The sequence below is a fragment of the Lepisosteus oculatus genome, chromosome 8 (assembly GCF_040954835.1).
Source record: "Lepisosteus oculatus isolate fLepOcu1 chromosome 8, fLepOcu1.hap2, whole genome shotgun sequence".
NCBI lineage: Eukaryota > Metazoa > Chordata > Actinopteri > Semionotiformes > Lepisosteidae > Lepisosteus > Lepisosteus oculatus.
Window position 1 is genome coordinate 35395956 of NC_090703.1, and position 20991 is coordinate 35416946.

The 20991-nt window shown below is 39.1% G+C and overlaps 1 protein-coding gene and 1 long non-coding RNA gene across 4 annotated transcripts in view; one reads left to right on the top strand and one right to left on the bottom strand.

Annotated features, from left to right (window-relative positions):
- Positions 1-1299: 1299 nt before the first annotated feature.
- LOC107077839 (uncharacterized) lies at positions 1300-6937 on the bottom strand. The gene is made up of 2 exons (XR_001478822.2): positions 6845-6937; positions 1300-3184 (listed from the first exon to the last, which is right to left on the bottom strand). It is a non-coding gene; the product is annotated as an uncharacterized lncRNA (long non-coding RNA).
- A 215-nt stretch (positions 6938-7152) lies between these two features.
- The window catches only part of ammecr1 (AMMECR nuclear protein 1), an 89217-nt gene continuing 75378 nt past the window's right edge, over positions 7153-20991 (top strand). For all 3 annotated transcript variants that reach the window (XM_006632618.3, XM_015351113.2, XM_015351112.2), the window contains exon 1: positions 7153-7703. In XM_006632618.3, the coding sequence (XP_006632681.1) occupies positions 7264-7703 (440 nt within the window). In that variant the 5' untranslated portion in view covers positions 7153-7263. The remainder of the gene's footprint in view (positions 7704-20991) is intronic.

The window sequence follows — 20991 nt, forward strand, 5'->3', positions numbered from 1 at the left end:
GATTCTATTTAATGCTCTGCTACGTTGTAATAGAACAGAATCTTATCAGAATACATCCAGTTTGCTAAAGGACAGTATTTGTAAAAATTTTGACAGGAGTTTTTTGTGGAAATCATAAATAGCCATCTATAGGACTCAGTCTGATAAAGATTTCTGATTTCAGGAATGAGACGTGTTTGTTCTAGGATTGTTTGCTGACTTTTGCATATGTTTAGATCCTATACTCTAGAATAGGATAGAAATCCTGGGTACTTCCATTCCAGGTGTTTCTTTTTTCCAGTAAATCAACTGACCTTATGCTTAATCGCCCAATGAAGTGCTGAAGATCACTTTGATAAATGAGGATTAGCTGGACAAGACTGGCGATGGAATGGGATAAAAGTGCCAAGGTTGATTACTTCTGCCTTACATCAGTGGTTCCGAACCCTGGTCCCGGAGGAACAATGTCTTCTGGTTTTAGTTCCAGCTGAGTTTGTAATTACTGGCTAAATGCTTTCAGTTTTCCACTTGGGGCTTAGTTGTACATTTGCTTTCAGCGCTTAAAAGATCAAATAGCATCTTGGTAAGATTCAAGTGTCTTGTCTGAAATGTAACTAACTGGACCTCTGCAGAAGGAAAACACGCTCCTTGCAATGCGTCTGATATAGGGTCTTCTGCACCCTTGTCTGTTCATCATCAATTGAACACTTCATAAGAATAGTACAAGCACAAATAAGGGCAAGGAAGCTGAGGAAAGTTCTATATGCAGAAGTTGTTGAAAACGGTATCCTTGAAGCAGGGTATTTTTGACACTCAGAACTGAACATAGAAACAAAATTCTAAACAGGCAAGCAAGTCAATTAAGTAATCAATTAGCACTGGAGATGTAGAACTCAGCTGTAATGAAAACGTGTAGACACAGTGTTCCTCCAAGACCAGGAGTGGGAAATCACTGCCCTGGATCCATGTTTATGCATTCATGTTGCAAATTTAAACACAAGTGCTCCCAATATGAAATTAGTACTTCCTATATGAAATTAGCTGACCAGAGACTCAATAAGATGAATTACTGGTCAAAATCTTTAAAAAGCTTTTACTGATAAATACACCTAAATAAACAATGCTTATTCAACTGAATGATATAGTGCATTCAAATATAGGGTGCTAATCATTTAGCTGTGAATATAAAAAAAAAACATAACAGAAGATTATATGCAGTACTTCCTTTTTGTAAAATATCTACTATTACATGGAAGAAATAGTACCATAAACTTAAAAAAAATTGTACACAGTTGGAATTAGTAAGAAATTAAAATAAAGTCAGTCTGTATCTTTATTTTGGTGTTTTACAGTTACTTTAAATCAGATATATGCTCTTCAATGCCTCATGGATGTTAAATGGAGCAGATCTGTTGTTCATATTTGTTGACTTAACAGCATCTGTATATCACTTAAACAACAATTATAAAGGTTATGCAAAAAATAGAACACAACAGCACAGCAGTGAATGTTAAATTAACCCAGCCATTCATTTCTATGTGTTGTAAAACTGCACATATATTTTTAATTTTGCTCCTGTTGTTTGGCAAAATGAGACAAAAACATTAAATGAATCAAGCATATTAGAACTTGCATGCGTTCACATAGGTTCTGAAGAAACAGAATATTAGAAAAAAGCCTCTGCTGTCTATCCTCCAACATGTGGATGTGAGCTCTAGCACCTGACTTCTGCAGGCCCCTGATACTCTTCGTGCTGCTCCCTGACATCTCTCCTGCACTGTTTGCCAGGCAAAGCTGCTGCCTCACTTCACGTCCTGCATCCTGGCACCGGCTGTAACACTTAACCTAGGTTAAAAGAAGCTGCCAAATAACTGTATTTGCTCTCACACTTTATTTTGCAAAGGTTCTGTGCTAGTTCTGAGGCTCACAAAAGGATCAGACAGCACCCACTGCTGGCTCATACATCCTGGTGCTGTTGTGGTCCTCCTTACTACCTGTAGTTTCTTCACCCACATCCTGTCTCAAAAGGGCTCTTAGACACGTGCCAATATTTTCATGAACACTACCACACAAAGAACAGCAAGTTATCAACACTGGGGAAACAATCACTCATGATGCTCTTAACCAAATATCACCTCATGCTCCTCGGGGTGGCATATGGAGGTACACAGCCCCAGGACAGGGTTCTGGCATCCCTACCAGATCCATTTTGACTTTACCAGTAAATGCTGAAAAAGGCCACATGATTCAGCAGTCATCAGGACCTGCTTCTATGCTGGGGCACAGAAGGGGTTGACCCCATGTCCTTGGGGTTCTCTTCCAACCCCTCTTTGTCTTTGGGGTGTTAAGAACCCATGTTTTTCTCCTCAAGCTCATCACTTCTGGTCGCAGCAGATTTCCTCCTGTACACCACGCCAGGTGAACATCCCCTCTAATAGGGTCTCACCACAGGAGACACTTTGTTATGGAACAGGGCTACACAGCTAAATTTAGCTGAAAGAAAGCTAACTTAGTGCATAACTATAATAGAGTATAGCTTGTTCTCTAATTGGTCTAAATGTACTATCAACCCCCTAATTTCCACATACACAAATGGTTGTTCCATCCACTCTAAGAAAGCCCCCTTTGTTGTGAACCAGAGACAGTCACCAACTCAACAGACCACAGGTAAAGGGACACGTGTCCCAGTAAGTTCTGCACTGATTTGGTCTTAGTAGGGAACAACCAAGACTATTGCAGCAACTTTATCTGGGCTCACACTCTTTCTGGTCCCATTATGTGCCCCAGGCAGGAACCACCCTTCACATTGGAAGGGGTTACACCTCTCTAGGAATAGTTTCAATCCAGCCACCAATATATGGTGAAACACCAGTTGTAGGTTCACATATGAAGCAGATGACCGACTTGGGTAAGTAGTCTCTCAAAGGTGGCCAAGGCATTAAGCAAATTGCCAAAATAGGTTAATCTGAAACACCTGAAACAGATACAGGCCAATCTCTTTCTCCCCTGCTGTGAGTAAATGGCTGAGGATGCATCCTTGTCAACCATAATGCAAGCTGAATATTACACCCTAGACTGGAATGTCCAGAGTTCCCTGCCCAATGTAGGTTGTAGCAACCGTCCTGTCCACATCCTTATTCTTTCCCATGTCTGCCCAGGGCTTACGATTGTTCCCCTCTACTGCTGGTGCAATCCTTGGGTGGATCTGGAAAACAGAGGAAATTATGTAAAAAAAAAAATTCCCCTGATTACACAGGATGTGAACACTTTTTTCCCTTACAGGTCCATCCTACAAATGAGACTTGCACAGCCTCATGTTAAAGGGGTTGTTGGGCTGAAAAGAACTACCTGGAAGTGGCAAAATTCTTCACACAGAATTTGTTGTCTTGACTGTCCCTGTACTTTATCATAGAGGCCTCTGTGTAAATAAATAGCCTTGATCTGAAAAGCCTGCTCCAGGCCTTGACCCTAGTTTGTACAGTCTGAGAAGAGGATATGGGGGCAAATTTTAACAGGTGATTAGAGTAACTTTGCCTTGACAGATACCACAAAATCAGCAACAAAAGATCCTGGGGTTTTCCCTCCCCAGTCCTGTTGACGACAAAGCATTAGGGGCCTACATTCCTGAATCAGTGCTAGTGGGAGTACAGAGATTCTGATCCTTAAATGTTAATCAAATGTTTCCCCTCTTGATTTAGAAGAACTTTCTGGCCCATGTAGTCCTGCCCAAAGCTGAGAGACAATCTGCATGCCTTAGTCTTCACCACCAGTTTAAACTGCACCCAGAAAGACTCCCAAGGTGCAGATCTGTCAAAATAATCAACACAGTTCTCTGTGGATGGCCTGATTCCATCAGATGCAGGGATTTGGCTCAGGAATTTGGCTTGTTGGCACTGGAGACTCATTCAGCTCATTGAGGTTAGAGATCTTAACGCTGGTGACATGAAGCAGCTAGATGGCTTTGTCCACCACAGGGTAACTTACACTCAGATCATCCCGGGCTCTTACTAGCCAGCATTTACACTTGTTGCTGCTGCTGATGCCACTGTCACTTTAGGTGGCTGGCATAAGCAAGGATGCCTGGCAAGCTTGGATTTCCTTATGGGGGCGCTGGCACCCACTGTTACCCCGCAGGTGCTCCAGGTGGCCAGGCCGTAGTCTGGAGGTCCTTTTGCTGTTTCTGTTCTACACACTGGGAGCTGGCAGACTAGGACCTCAGGCAATACTACCACCACAGTTGTCTTCCTTCCTGACACCAATTACTGCTTTTACAATAGTCACATAGGTTTGTCATTACTTGGTGATGCAATTACTGCTTTTGCCCTTGTTTCTTGGAAGGTTTCCTTACTATGTTTGCATTTGTTGCTAGCAAGACACCCCTACCACCAACACCACCTTGCAAGAGTACAGTATGTCCTGCTAGGCAGGGCCCACTCCCATCCACACCAAATAAACACTGCTCTCAAATGACTCTAGATCACTAGAACACTTGTACACAAAGAACAATCACAAAGAATTTAGCCACTAATAATCAACACTGATTACACAGGATCCAATTATCTATAATGCTCCTACAACTTGTCATTTATGTCAGACTGCCTTAGTCCCCCAGTTCTGCAGAGAGTTGTGGCTGCTACAATGCATTTCTATCAGTTATTCATCTTTAAACACCACAGGTGTTGATTTCAGGTAATTCAGATATACCTCAATGCCCAGGTCATTTAAATACCTTTAAGTCGTTTTAAGAGAATCATGTTTTTTTTTAAGTTTTGGTTTTAAACTCAATCTGTCATCAACGTCTCAGTTTTTTAATGATATTTAACTAATTGCAGTCATTTCTTTTGGGAGCTCAAATAAGCTAAATAATGAGTTACAAAGTTCCTCTGAAAGTCTGGTTTCAAGAATTGTTTTCTAATAATTGCCATTAGGTGAAAAAATCATTTGTTGAAATCCGGAACTGAACCTTTTAAGAGGTGTTGGGGTGTTAAGAGAATGAATTCCCAGGAGTTACTAACATTCCATGCACTCTCACTTGGCGTACCTTTCTCAAAACAATAGTAATGGAAGTTACACACAATTGGTTACACTTCATATGTTAATGTTAGTAGTCTTTCATCCCAAAACACTTTCATTTAGGAGGGGGACTCACTTCTTCGTCCACTAAAGCACAGCAACCACATCTGTGATGCGCCACAAAAGCCCAATACACACCAAGTCAGGTAGAGTCAAGCATTACTGCACATACTGAATTGGATTTTATAGGTAGCCCAGACTGCAAGCTTAGATTTCAATTTTAACGGGGAGACAAGGGTTAACAACACCCCTACTCTTACGAAGTCTAATGGGGTTTGTAATGACCAAGTTGTTGGGAACTTGTTGCAGAAATTACAGATGCCTTTGATAGGATATAGCAAATTAATTGGTAGAAATTGCAATTGGAGAATAGTCAAGAGGAGTAGACCGAGGACATCACTTTGAGTAACATTGTAATCAAATAAATGACATGCCTTGTTTATGGACTCGGGATCAGCTTATAACGAAATGTAGTGATTTCAGAAATGCTGCAAATGCAGTACTTGAAAATCTTTTTTTGGTGGGGAGGAGGGTGAGTGTTTGTTGTAGAAGAGTTCGCTTTGAAAATTTTAATTATACAGCATTTTTCCGGCGGAGTGCCCTTAAGGCATTCTCCAATTTTCATTGATTTGTTTGTATAGGCGTGAAAAACTAGACATCCCGAGGAGCCGTGCGATGCACTGTAGCTTTAAAGCCGTGCTTTGTAATCTCAGAGGATGACATACCACATTAAAACGGCCTCCGTTACTCTTTTGTGGGTTATTTAGGCTTGGGGAATTGCTTTGGCTCTACCTACAGACTCATCTCAATACAGAAAACAGAATTCATTAAACCAGGGGCAGCCGAATATCTCTACGTTGATTGCTCATAATTCGTTGTTTCTCTTTCTTTTAGGATTTGGACTGGAACAGAATCATCAGAGGGTGCTACCGATCTTAATAAAAGGATATAAAAATGGTCTTCTCTACGCAGCCAGCGCTGTCAATTTAAGCGTACTGTATACTACTGCATGGAGTTTTTTTCTCTTGTTCTTTGTACGCAGATAGCGCGCAGGGTTCAGAGATTTGATGACCCGAGAGAATTTACGTACTATGCGTAGGAATTAATCGCAAAATACGTCCTGAATAGTATTTTTTTTGTGTATGTGGAACCAGTAAGAAAAAGGTGCGAGAGGTTTCGGATGGTCGGACGACACATTTCTACTGCAGTTGAAACGGGCAGCATCCAGACCTGCCAGCCGGATGAGGAGATAGAGTGGAAAGAGCTGGACTTCTGCCTTGCGGACTAGGATGTCGTGCAAAAATGACTCAGAATAAACTGATGACATCCTTCCCACAGGGCTACAGTAAACTTCCAAGTCTGCTTTGTACGCTGTGGTATTTTAATAAAAAACGCTAACCACGTCCAGAGCACTGAAAAAAGCAGGTGGAATCCAGCTGCAGCTACATTTTTTTAAAAACAATGACAAGCACGTTGCAGATGCTGTGAAAATAAACTGCATATTTTAGACCGCTTGGACTTCGCATCAAGTGGGTCTTGGACCTGAACTCGTGAAAATATAAAGAAGTTCGGATGCAAGTGAACAACGGGTGTGTGGTAGCTATCTCATCCGGAGCCTTACTTGTTATTCATGCTGAAACGTGTGGGTCCTGCGCGCTCAGTCGCCCCACTCCCACACAAAAACAGGATCGCTGCCTCTGTGCTGACAGTGCAGTATTCCTCTCTACCAAACCACCTAGCTGCTGTCCTTTTAAGCAGATATCGTAGCGAGTGCCAAATGGTCTGCGTCTACCTGGTTCGTGGAAGCAGAGCAGCTTGTTCTTAACGCGGTCGTTCATCTTTTTTTTATTGTCCAAAACACTGGGGCCTGCACATTGTCGAATTATCTGGGTCCGGTGGAAGGAGTGGATTTGCAACAGTCCGGTGGGCAGAAGACTCTCTTAAGAAAACAGCGTAAGGATTCTCCGTAAGGTACGTCACTTTAAAAAAAGAGAAAAAGGATCGGGTGACATTGCAGTCTTCCCCCTCCTCTTTTTTCCTTGCGTCCCCCTCCCTCCCCCTTGTTTGGGAGTTGAAAATTTAACGTAGTCTACGCTGGGTATTAAATTTGGAAAAAGAGAGAAGGTGGAGCATTGTCCGTCTTACGTGTTAACGCAGTGGGATTTCTACGTCTGGTCGGCGTTTCCCCCCGCCCCTCCCGCGGTGACGGCGATGGGTCGGAAGCGGTGTGTCGGAGCAGATTGTTCCAAGATGGCGGCCGGGTGCTGCGGGGTGAAGAAGCAGAAGCTGTCGGGGTCCCCCGGGTCGGGGGGTCCCGGCGGGGCGGGGAGCGGGGGAGCTGGGACTGGACATTGCGGCTCGGACTTGGGAATCGGCTCTTCCTCGGCGGTGGCGGCCGGGAGTGTGAATCGTGTGAACGGCCTGGGGGGTCCCGGGGGTAGCAGTGGCAGTAACAGCAGCGCGCTGTCCCCAACTCCGGGAGGCTATAACACCACCGGCCTCTCCCCGAACCTCAGCCCCGGACCCGGCTCTGGCAGCAGCAGGAAGATGGTTGTTTCGGCGGAGATGTGTTGCTTCTGCTTCGACGTGCTTTATTGTCATCTATACGGATACCAGCCTCCCCGGACACCCAGGTTTACAAACGACCCTTAGTGAGTACCCCAGCTGCGAGCATGCATTTGTTATTTCCTGATGTGTTCGTCCTTTCGCTTTGATTAACCTCATTTCTACACACACAACACGAAACTGTGTTATCTTAAAGTGACTGGAGTATCGTGGTTAGTGTGGTAGTAGTATGCTTCCTCGCACGCGTGCCTGTCCAGCAGTTGGAGATCTCATTCTCGGAGTAATTTCCAAAAGTTTTTGTGTTCAGCTCTTGGTCAGTGTGAGGTAAAGGACAAGGCAGTGATTCACAGACACGTTATGTTACTGGGGCTATTCTCCGTCTGCTGTTCAAAACAGAGTAGCTCACTCATTTATTTTTAAAGTGCCGACCGGTTTTGAACATGGAAGAGAGACATCAATAAACTTGCGTCGAGAGAGCTGGTGTGCAAAGCGAGGTTCTCCAGGTGTCACTCGGGCGCTCCTGATTTTTAATTTCGACCCAGAATTAAGAAGCTTGATTTTTTTGGAATTGGTTTTAATTGTTTCGATGGCTAGTATTGCTTGTGCTTGAACTTCATCGCTGAAGTAGTAACTTACCGCAGGTTGTGTAGTCCAACCTCGAGGTGTGCGAAAATACCTTTCTTTTAAAAATGTATGAAATGTAAATTTCAAGTTAAGGTACAACTCGGTGTCTGCTGCAGAGCCTGGGGTGTTTTAGTACATTGATGGTCTTTCATCGTCTGTGAACAAATGGTTGTGTAACCTTACCGAATTGCAAATGACATTTTAATGTACTTTACGTATAAATATGCAACTAGGTTTTGTTGAAAAGGAGTAAAAAAAGGAGTCAGTAGCATATTCAGTTTAGGCAAGGATCTTCCTTGTTTGTTGTAAATGAATCTTTGCAAAAATGTAGCCTGTGTAAACCAAGAAGGGAGTATTGGAATAGTATTGAGTCTCTTGCGGATCTTCCTGTGTCAATCCTGTGTTTTTAATAATGAATGACGAAGTGACACCCCTCGTCCCCCAACACAGGCAAACAGGCGTATATCCCCGGTTGATCGTACATCTTTAAGTGTAACAGTCCTGCTTGTTGAAGTATACCGTGCTCTGCTTTGTGTGTGAACATAAATATGGCTGATATAGGCCTATGAGGATATACTACTATCACTTTCTTTAGGTCGGAGGGTAATTAAGGTCTTCGGTTTTTGTCTTTAGCTTCGTGGGAGAGTGTGTTCGTTTTAGTTTTTAAGAGTTCCACGGTATACTATTAGATGGGGGGAAAAACGTATTTTAAAATAATTTAAAGTTAAGACAGCTGCTTAAACACTTTCTTTGTTCGGAACGGTATTGTATACGTCTACATACAGGACACTCCATACAGTCCTAGCTTCATAATTGAAGGAAGTCCGCTGCTGGTTCTTTGTCTAATTTTTCGACGGTTTTTTTTTTCGTTAACACTGTTTTATTTACCAGCCAAACCTTTCCTGTTCGTAAATTTCTTCCACTGTTCTTGTAATGAAAACCTAGAAAATAACAAAGCGTACTTTGAAGGAAGATCTTTTCAGAAATCATTTAGGGTTATGCAGTCTTTGTTTGACCTTGTTGTGCTACTGCTGTTGTTATTGAATTACATTTCCTTTACTTTGCACATAAAATAATTACCTCTGAACCTCTTATACAGAACTAAGGTGTGTTTATTATCTTTGACTGGCTTAGTATGTATCTTTTTTTTTTGCAATTCCCACAAAAGCAAGCTCTGATGTGCATGTTTTTTAATGTACTGGTCATATATACTGTGTACATACAGTGTTAGACATACATATTGTATATGAAGCTTTGGACAGTTAAAATACCCAAATTACAATTTGTATTTCTTGAGTGGGTGGCTTGCAGAATTTCTGGATTCTATATCCCTGAGACAAATGGAAAACCTTCAAGAGATACTTGTTACAGAAGCAGTCTTGTGCTCTGTATGAGTCCTTTATTTATGTGTTCAAAGCCTCATGCAAAGGTTAATTAAATGGCTGCATCAAATCTCAGGGGAGATTATGATGTCCAGTAGTAGAGTATTAAAATGATTTGCTTGATTACATTGTGGTTAAATCTTTAGTGTTGCACTGTAAACTTGGTCTTTAAATCTTTATCCTAGAAAAATGTTAAACACACAACATTAATAAACTGCTCATGAAAATGTGAAAATGGAGAGCAGAAAGACAGGGCAGGATTAATAAAATAATTGTTTTGGCCTGATATTTTTTCTCTACTACAGTATTGATTTTTTTCACTAGAAGGTTTTTTATTTTATCGAAATTCCCACTTTAATTTAATAGGCCTAAATATCTTTTCATTGAGGGGTAATTTTAGTACATGCTGAAAGGCTTTCATTTAACATTAGTTAAAAGTACACAAACAAATGTAGTCTGAATGAAAGCAGGAAGGAGTAGGTTTGAACTTGCAATTCGTTTTTAACATTAGCACTTGGGTGGAGTGCCCCCAAAGAGAAGAAAGTATTGTTGAGTCCCACCTCTCTCATTGGGTTACCCAGTATTGCTGACAACTGCCATGGTGACTAAATCCAGACCTTCACCTGCATTGTGAACCTCTGATGTCACACATTGGGGCATTATGGGACAGTGCCATTAGATACCACAAGTTATCAACTTTTTACTCGTTACAGTGTTGTAATACCCCAAAACAAATTGAATGCTTTATGTGGATTTAGGAAATATTTATCAAAGAAAATAAACCTTATTCCAGTCTGGAAAGTGCACAAATGTATTTTTCTTCCCACTAGAAATGAAATGTGGTTAACTGATGGTTGAAATCTTTTCTCTTGTGTTTGTAATAGTTTGATGTATACCCAGTCATTAATACATAAAAGGAAGACTCTTAACATGTCACTGTCGTTTTCTATAGATACCCAGCATATTCTGTGTTGTTCAGTTGTTTTTCAAAATATGAATGAAAGACACGATTGAATGTATAAAGCACTGTGGTCACGTTTTTAATTCCTTAATAATATTTAGTATAACTTGCGAAATAGTGTTAAATGGGTATGGTATTTTGTTTCTTCTGCTCTTTAAAAGGATCAAGACTGTGCTTGCTGTGTATGGCTTCATTAAGAATAGTCTGGAGAGGTTATAAAATGTGTTCAATAAGATGTCTGTCAAATAACTTTAATAAAAATGGACTCGCTCCTATCGTTTAAGGAAAAAAGACAATGACGTTGAGGAAGGTGCAAAATGAAGTCATGAACAAATGCTGTAGAAATTAGAATTTTGGAGGCATGTTAACTTTGTAAACATTACATGCTTTTTGGTGTTGAGAACCTTAGTCTTTGACAAGGTTGGGATGGATTGTCATGAAGTACAGTATGATTGCTAAATAAAATGATTATCTAAGTATCTGATCTTTTTGTCAGGTAGAAAAAAAATTAATCACATGATCTATCAGTCCTATAAATAAAAAAATTAAAATCTTGTTTTAATGTTAAAATATTGTTCTTTGAAAGTGTAAAGAATGAGGTTAGGACTCATCATTTTTTATTGTACAAATGAAATTAAAAGTAAGGAAAGAATAGCAATGCCAAATTTTGTTCCTAATTTTGCTTTTTTGTACTAGGTTTCCCTGACAATCAAAATTAGTTTCGGCTGTCGTAAACTTATAACTGTTTTATAAAGAAAATAATGACATCATATACCCTAATGGCGCTGAAAAGCATTACGTCAGATTGCTTGGTCTGGTTTTGATACAACAGTAAATCTTTGAGTGTAATGAGCCAGTGTGTAAAGCCTCCATCTTTATACTTGCTAACGTTTGGAAAGGGCTCATTAGATCCAAGATATTACAACATAAACAAGACCGAGTATTTTGTGTCATGGAACTAGAGTTTTTCAGCTAAGTCCAGTTGATCCCAAATGTTTGATTACTGATGACTACTTTTTGATTTGCCGAACTGATTTAAGTCAAACCAAATATAGCAAAAGACAGAATTGCGTGCCAAACTTGATGTTGCTTTGGACCATGGAAATTTCCTGAAGTGCTTTTTTTGTTATGGAAGAGCTTACACCACACCTTTTCAGATGGGTTTTGTAAAGCTTTTTAGTATTTTAAAGCAGTAAAATAACTCTGCTTGTGGAAAGTAATTTTTTTGCAAATAAATTATTTCCAGCGGGGGGTGCCCACCCTGCGGGTAGGTCCTAATGCCCCGGTACAGTGGCGGGGACACTATACTGTAGTGGGTGCCGTCTTTCTGATGAAATGTTAAACTGAGGTCCTGACTCTGTGGTCTTTCAAGATCCCCAGGCATTTCTCAATAAGAGTAGGGAGTTATGCTGGTGTCTGGGCCAAATTTGCACCCTTTGCCTTTACCATGGCCTCCAAATTGTCCCCATGTCTGATTGGCTTGCACTTGCCCTGCGATGGACTGGTGCCCTGTCCAGGGTGACCCTGCCTTACGCCTGTTGCTTGCCAGGTAGGATCTGGCTTCCAGCGACACTGGTATAAAGCGGTTTGGCAAAATACCTGACATAAATTGTTCATATATTATTGCAGTATGTAACTGATGTGGTCTTTTTGTTTCTTCCTTTCCTACCTTGTATGCATGATTGCTCATTATATTACACAATAATGATGCCTTTAGAACAGTTATGTTGTGGGTTCCCAATTCCACTGCTATGGTATTTTAACTTTATATTTCACAATAGTGATGCCTTTAGGACAGTAATATTGTGGATATTTAAAGACAACAGTTCCCAATTCCACTGCTGTGGTATTTTAGCTTGGGTTCCATTACCTTCTGGCCTCGAAAGGAGTACTACAAATGAATAAAATGGTCTGTAAAGATAGTGAAGTTTTCCTACAATAGCATGGTGGCCATTGGATACCCAAACCCAGCCAAGGCAGAGTCCTGACATTTCTTTGATTTGTGTCTGGACTTCAATCAGCATGGAAGTCAAGAAACCGATTTCCACTTGAATAGTACATTCAATCTAGGGTAGATTTCTTGTCTAAGTTCTGATTTGTTTTCACTGTTTCTTTTTCCTGAAACTAATGGCGGATAAGTACTTCATTAGATAAGACTGCCAGAATGAAATGGTACAACTCCCGAGTGATGTTAAACTGCAACCCTAAAAAAGTGTATCAGCGACATGGTCACTACCACAAGCCCATTGTTTTCCATCGGTGTGCTGGTCTTCTTGTTTGTGCTTCAGCAGGTGTTTGAATACGCTCTCTGCAACTATCAATAGTTTGGCGCAGTTCCCATCGGTATCTGTAATTATTTTTCCCTCTTTAGTTATTCATGGTTACTTTTTCCATTATGCATTTAGTGTATTATGTACACACTTCCTTTTGTTGGCTCTTTCTGACTTATAGCTGTCGCACCCTCTTCCTCGAGGTGGTAAACAGACAAGGTCACGCCCTGAGAGGTCAAGAAGCTGAATGAGCCTTATAGACTGATCTCCACAGCCCAGGCTGTGTAAATATTAGAGCCTTCTGCTGTTGTGCAGAAGATACTCAGTTCTGAGGAGACAACAGTTCTGTGAAGACAGACTGTAAAAGTCCTTGTACAGTTCAGAGCTAAGAAGGTTTGCTAAGACTGTTCATCCAGCACCATAGTAATAAAGCACCAAGGATGAATGCTACATTTGAGTCATCATACAGTGTATAATGTGATATTCTGTTCTATATAGTGAGCTTTATATTAGCTCTTATGGGTTAGGAGTTCTGTTATAAGCAATTATTTATAAATATTTCTTTTTAGTAGAAAGGACTTGTCATGTAAAGTATTTTTTAGTCTTTTTTTCCTCATAGATGTACAATTTTAAGAGTTAAGATTATATGTATTTCAGACCACTGAAAAGGCAAACATTTTGTCTTTACTAACAAGGTTTTCTTACTGATGGCAACTTTTTATCACCCTGTCCTCCCTCGAATCTAGCCAAGTGTAGGGCTTCCAGGTCCAGAGATGTTCAATTAATCACAGATTAATAATTTAACAGTATACCAGTGTAGAATAGCTATGTAGCAATGTAAAAGACAGGCAGCCACATTATATCCCTGGCAGCAACATTTTTTAGCTCCTGCTCATTTGCAGTGATTTTCAGATAGGTGGCTGAATCCTGTACCTTTTTTTGTTTTTCTGCAGCAGCAGTTTGCCAGAACAGGTGCACCCTTTCTCACATCCTAGCAGAGTGAAGACCCTGATGTATTTTGCGCTTGGAGGTGTCATTCATCTAGAGGGCAACCTGCCACACGACCTGTGACTGTGGTCAGTGTCTCCGGATGATGAGACGCACAATACATCATGATGCCGTTAGTAATTTATTTTTGTGGCAGGTTTCAGGACTGATCATTTGTATGTCAGAAGTGGAAAATCTATTCTCCCGGAGATGGTTTTAGATCTGCATGATCTATTGACAGTGTTTTCTCAGCTACCTCTTTACTTTCTCAAGTTCATCCTTCATCTTCATAACTACGATTATGAATCATGTTAATACAAGTACTGGCGGTATCAGATTTATAGGTCATTAATTGTTTTTTTTTGGCAGACACCGAGACTGATCACCTTACTAAATTAGAAAAAGAAGCGATCACAAGTCTAAATGCTGCTAGCTTTGTTAGGATTATATGTACATGTTCTGGCGTAATGGATACAGGGACTTACGGACTAAATGGAAACTTCAGTGTGTGACTCACAAAAGAAATATATGGGGGACTGAGCTTTTTCTTTTACAGTGTATATTATTTTTAAACTTCTACAATTTCAATGCTGTATTCATTTATTTAATTTCATTTATAGGCTTTTTCATATTTGTGAGTGTTGCAAATATAGTCACATCTTTCCTAATAGATTTAACACTCTTTAAGGAAGCATTAACATTTTCTCTTTGTTTCATTTCCTAATAAATGATTTTTAGTCAAGCTATGTGAGTTCAAGGCCCCCTGGCCTGCATCTGCTGGGCTGTGTCAAAGCAGGTCAGGGCCAGCACAAGGAGCCTCTCATAGCTACCAGCTTGTGTCAAGGTCAGAACGTCAACGGCTGGGCATTACTGAGTCAGCGTGTGAGCAACAGATAACTGTCCTATTTGGTTATTGCCAATCTGGAAGAAACCAATACAAGACACAAAGAAGGGCAGTAACAACACACTCCATTCAAGGCTAAGTATTGCTTGGTGCTACTTCCTTTATGGAAAGTATTGTGAAATATGTAATGTAGATAACATGCCAGCCACAAAGAATATATGCAATTCCCTTTTTTTCCCTTTATTGTGTTATTATTGTAGCATTATTGTAGCAAACAAAAGTATCACTTTTAATGAAAATCATCTGAGAATAAATATTATTTCCAGCTCAGACTGGCACAGATATTAGAAACCCCCACCAAATAACTACTGGCCCTCTGCGGGCAGCAGAAAGAGTGTGTATTCCACACAGTTAGGTTGGGATGGGTTATAGGGTGTGGAGTAGAAGTGCATGAATGTTATTCAAGTTCTTAATAGAATTGAGATTTGGACCCTAATAGTAATAGCCAGAGAAGGTTAATGAAGGACCTTAAAGAGACTGGTATTTATTCTGAACTACCGCTGTTGAACACAGACAGAGGCCATTCAACTAACTGTGTAACTAATTTAGGTTTGCAAAGTGGGTAAATCCTCAAATAATCAACATATTCTAGTTTTTGATTTTTCATTGCTTTTGGTGTTGACATTTTTCTTCTTTTACCCATCCAAATGCTCATCTTGAGTATTCAAGTTCTCATTAAATATATTTATGTTAAAAATGTGTATGTCATTAATTAAAAAATCTGACGTGTTTGGGTGGGGTAGGTACTTTTTTAAGGCACTGTACTTTGTTTGATCATTTTGAATTTATTCAAATTTGCTTGCAATCCTGAGTCATTCTTTGTGGTCATCTGCTTTATACAATTACCACAGCATTGTACTTAACACTTAACATGGAAGTATTTATTGCTTAATGAGTTAAAGTGCAGTTCTTTATTTTTTGCGTAATATTAGGAAATGCTGTGCAACCAGCTGAAACACAATTTGTACAATCAGAATCCCTGCTTTATTATTATCGTTTCTCCTTAATCTCCAGACTTTCCTGTTGAAACAGTTTGAATCAGATGGGATTAAGGAAACCCCAAATCCTGTTTCTTCTGTAACTCTGCGACAGGTTTTCATGATGAAAGGTTAACAGAACAGAGGTTTAGCCTTTGTGCCAAATATTCCCAGGCACAGCTTTAGGGAATCTCTTCAGGTTTTACGATTTTGACCCTTTTGAGACTTCAGTTTTAGCTGCCTAACTGCCTCAAGGAGTTTTCCCTTGTCTGAACACTCTCAGAATGAAATTTCGATCTGAATTAATTCACCTTTTTGACTCAGGGTTGGTATTTCCAGGGCCAGCCCAGGGTATATGTAAACACACAGCTGGTTTTGGACCAACTTTTCATATCCTGTAGCCAGTGTGAACATAAAGGTCAGAAGCCATTTCTGGACTTTCCAGGGAGCAGAACATGGAAACATGGGCACTGTTGCACTTGGATCAGACCCATTACTGAAAGCCGACAAGTTCAGTGTCTTTTTTTAAAATAAAAATAATGAAATGGCAATCTGCTACAAATCTGTAGCAGTAACAATAATTAGCTTTTAAGGATTGTACAAGTTCTTAGTACATTTTGTAAAATAGTATGTAACTTGAAAGACACTTTGAAATAGTTTACAGTGTTTGTAGCACAGTACATTTTATTGCAGAATTAGATTTAAAACTCGTTTTCATGTACTGCTGGTGGAGGATGGAAACTGTATTGCAGAAGAATCAAAAGCATTCCTGTTGTTTTCCTGTGTATTATTCTTGTATGTTGCGGACAGTTATCCACAATGACTCTGCTTGCAACATTTGGCTGCCTGTATTTCTAGTTAATTTGAAGTAATTGCACACATTTATGAAATGTACAGTAGGACAAAGTAGGTATTGTCCCTTAGAAGACGTATTATCATAAGACTTACAAAAATCCTTTGATGCTCAAAAAAGACTGTAGACCTACAGTATGTAATGAAATGTAGAGCTTTGTAGTAGGCAAATTTAGCCTTACACATTAATAGTCAGCGTTGGGTCAAATGCGCACAGATGTGAATTCATTTAAATTCATGTAATTTATGTTGGTGATAGGTCTGATCCCTGAATAAAAGAAAAGCTTTATCTAGTGTTCAATTTCTTGTGGCACTTTACAGATTTAAGTAGGTTTTGGTATGTTTTAAGTGATGCATATTGGCATTAAAACATTTTAAACGAGAAAACCAAAACAAAATTGAGAATGTGATAAACCACATTTACACTGTCAAAGCATGTAAACAAAACAATTGTCTGACTTCAACTACTATTAAGTAGTAAAGACTGTTACTATATGAAATATAATCATATGACAATCACATTTGCACCACAAGTTTCCATTTCTGAAATTAAAATGCACTTTTCAGCCTAATGTTTGAAGGTACAAGGCTGCTGTAAGTCTCAAATGTGATCTGGTGGGTTAAAAATTAAGCGCCTGATAAGTCTGAATGGATTTGAGTCTCATAAATGGTATTCGGAATAATCTAAATATATTGATTCTCAGTGTTTAGATTCATTATTTGTTTTAAAAATAGGTTTTACCAGAGTCGGTCTTATTGTACAGAAATTATTTTTTAATTGTATTTGTAATTGATATTTATATTAATTCAGTATGGCAAGATTTGTTGCATTATTTTCAACAAACTGATGCATCTGTTTTATTAAAAAGCATTGGTTTTGAAACATTAGCCTGCTTGTTGTTTTAATTAAATGCTTGGGATGCACACATTCTTTGAAAAACATCTGGTTCCTTATTGAAAATGCCTACACCAGCAAAATGTTCCTTTGTGGATGCTTTAGTGATTAAATAGTAGAATTCCCTATAGATTTTTTCTTAAGTTTAGTCACACTTGTTAAATATATGTTTAAACACAACTGTATCTGCACCTGGTACTTTCTTTGTTTTTGAACTATTATAGCTCGGTGTGTTTGATCACTATAAATTTAATTTAGGATACTTGCTTATGATAGTAGGACTGTGTCACCGAGCACCTATATGTATAATTAATTCTCAAACTAATCCAGTTGCTGCTCACCAAAAGTCATTGGCTTCTTGGGTACTGAAGCACTTGACTGTCTTGAGTCAGCTTCTAAATTTGCCTTTAAATGTGGGGCCTTCTAAGGATTTGTTTGGGAGCCTGGAGCTATTGAACTGCAATGAGATTATAGAGAGCAACAGTAAACAAACACACTTACATGACTGTTTCTTCTGGTGACTGAAAACCTGCTGGAAGGATTACGCTTTGTGGTTCTTTTTTTAAGCTACAGGTATCCTTTGGTATCATCGCGGAACACAATGATTCTTGAAAATTCATTCCCCAAGTTGGAAAATGTGTTTGGGGAAAGAGGAAAGGCATTTTTAGGAAGCATTCTAGATGTGTGCTACATGTGTTAAAACGTTTCCACTCTAACTGTCTTCTGCCCTGGTTTGTGTATGTAATTATGTAAATAAAGATAATGGTGAATTCTTAAAACAATACATTTCCCAACACTCTGAAAACATGCACAAACATCACTCTGAATAGTCAGTTGGACTGACGGACTTTATCATCACTGCTAGGCTGTTCAGTTCACGCATCTACGACAAGAATGATGATTTTCCAGTTCTGTTAACATAATTTTCACCACTGGCTCTGCATATTGCAACACTTTACAGTCCAGCTCATACAATAACATACAGAAATGTTATTTTAGGAAATACTTTTTTGAAATAAAAATCTTTAATAGGCCAAAATATACATTTTTATCATCTTTACTAAAAGGTTGTAACATTGAAATTAAATCAAATAGTTCAGATTTCAAGATGTTTATATATAAACAATAAAATATAATACATATTTAATATAGCAGTCAAATTAAAATGTAATTGTAAAAAAGCATTGGGTTATTTTCTAGAAAAATCTAGAGTTACTTATACTTAGGTTATAAAATAAAATATTTCTTTAACAGTAAAAAGCACAATTTATAATTTATCTTCCTAGGGCTATAACACTATGATTTGCCAAATGTACTGTTAAAGCTGATTACTAGATACAAATTGCTAGATACTTAAGTTGGTAACATATTGAAGATTTTTATTTGAACAACTATATTGTTGTTGGATCCAGCTTGTATCCACAGAAGGTGGGCACTTGAATCAAAGTATTGGACACCTGAAAAAGGCTTCACGGACTAAATGTTGTGTTTTCTTTCTTCTTTTTTTCAGCAAGGAATAAACCTATTACTTGTTCACTTGAATTGACACAGCGCTTGTAGCTTTCCTAGCTAGATCCATCCATCCATTTTCTAAACACTTCCAATAGGGGGTGGCGGAGCCTATCCTGAGAAGCAGTGAGAGCAAAGCAAGATGCACCTTGGATGTGACGTCAGTCACAATCACACCAGCGACAAACTTACCAGAAACCAATTAATCTCATTTTAAGATGCTTCGTTTGCCTTTTGAGCGGCACAGGGGGGCATTAGCATTGATTAGCATTAGCATTGCTGCCTTGCAGCTCTGGGTCCCTGTAGTCAGTTCCAAACCTTGAGTGCTGTCTGCTTGGAGTTTGTATGTTCTCCTCATGTTCGCATTAGTTTTCTCTGGGTCCTCCGGTTTCCTCCCATAATCCTAGCTAGATGCGATAGCTGCCACATTATTATTTATTTGTAATATAGGCCTGTCCCTGTATCAAATAACTAAGCTTTAAGTCTATATGCTGTCATAGTAACTGCTAAAATAAGTTGTAATAATGTGAAATTTGCAGAGTGGCGTTTATTTTTGTAGTTAGGAGGGGCAGAGAGGTCTGTCTGCTTGGGTTGTAAGTTTCTCTGAATCCCATGCAGTGGTTTCCTATCTCCTTTCTGTAAAAGAAATTGTATTGATTTGCATTAGATTATTGGGCTTTTCTTTTTCATTTCAAGGAGCATAGAAAATAGCCTTTTCAAGTTATTGTACGTTTGAAAATTGTATTAAATATTTATATTAATGAGCCAGATTTTAGGTTAAAAAAAAGCAAAATAAATGACAATTCATCAGTATAAAATTGGTTTAATTACAGACTGTAATTTATTAATTTAGATCTGTTCTAAATTTGTTTAGGTTTCGATTCAAACTCCTGGCTTGTATATTTGAAAACAATTAATCAGAACCTGCTTGCTGCTCTTCTGTTTCAGCTAGTAGATTCAGGATTCAGGAGACTTCACTGACTAACATCAGTTAAGCACACAGGTAAAGAATGATAAGAGATGTGATCCAGTCTCAGACAAAGGATAATCTTGAATCCAAAACCAGTTGATCTTCTACCTCTGCAGCAGGCTGGTAAAGTAGGAACTTGATATGTATTTTGAATCAATGATTGCGTTGCTCTAATTGGACTTGGGTGAAGGGTTAACATGTACAGAGCATTTTTAGCTTCATACACTCAATTTTTAGCCCTGCTGTGATATTTACAAGTCTTGATGTTAATTTGATTACCTGCTATGTGCTCAGTCTTTGTCTAGTTTTGGTCACCACACAGTGATCAGCTGGCAGATTCTTGCATGAAGGTAACTTAAGTGGCTCCCAGCACCCTATCATTCGAGCTGGGCTGGTGAAATTATAATGGGGTGCACTAAGGTTGTAATTTTTAGACTTCTAATCACTTGAAAGGCACAAAATACTCCTTTTCGTAGCCTACAAGCACACACTTAGCCTACAGTCTTTTAACTGTGGGAGGTCGAGTGCTTCTGATGGAAAACATCAGATATTGAGACCATTACTGTAGGTATAGTTCAATAGGTCACTCTGCTCTGTTAAACCAGACTAAATGTGATGTGGAAGCAACAAATCTGATCACATGCTGATCACACATGCTGATTACAACACCTATGCATTGAGACATAACTGTTTTTCATCCAAATGCTTTTAGTAAGGTTTTAAATTTAGACATGGTACAACAAATTATTTACACAAATTAGTTCATTTAAATAGCATGTTTTGAACAGTCACAGATGTTTTTTGCCATCAGAAAACAGTGGGTGTACTTAAGAGTGGTGAGTTGGTAACTCTGCATTCATTCCCTTTATCCCTGGCTCAAACAGGCTCTTTTATAAAACAGGTTTGTCAGCTGTTTCTGACAAACATAGGACAGGCTTTATGACCCTGTGGTGTCAGCATTTGCCTTTCAGTATATTACCATATGGTTATGGAACAGTGCGTTTTCCTCCTTTTAACAGAAGTACACTTTTATTTATTTTGCT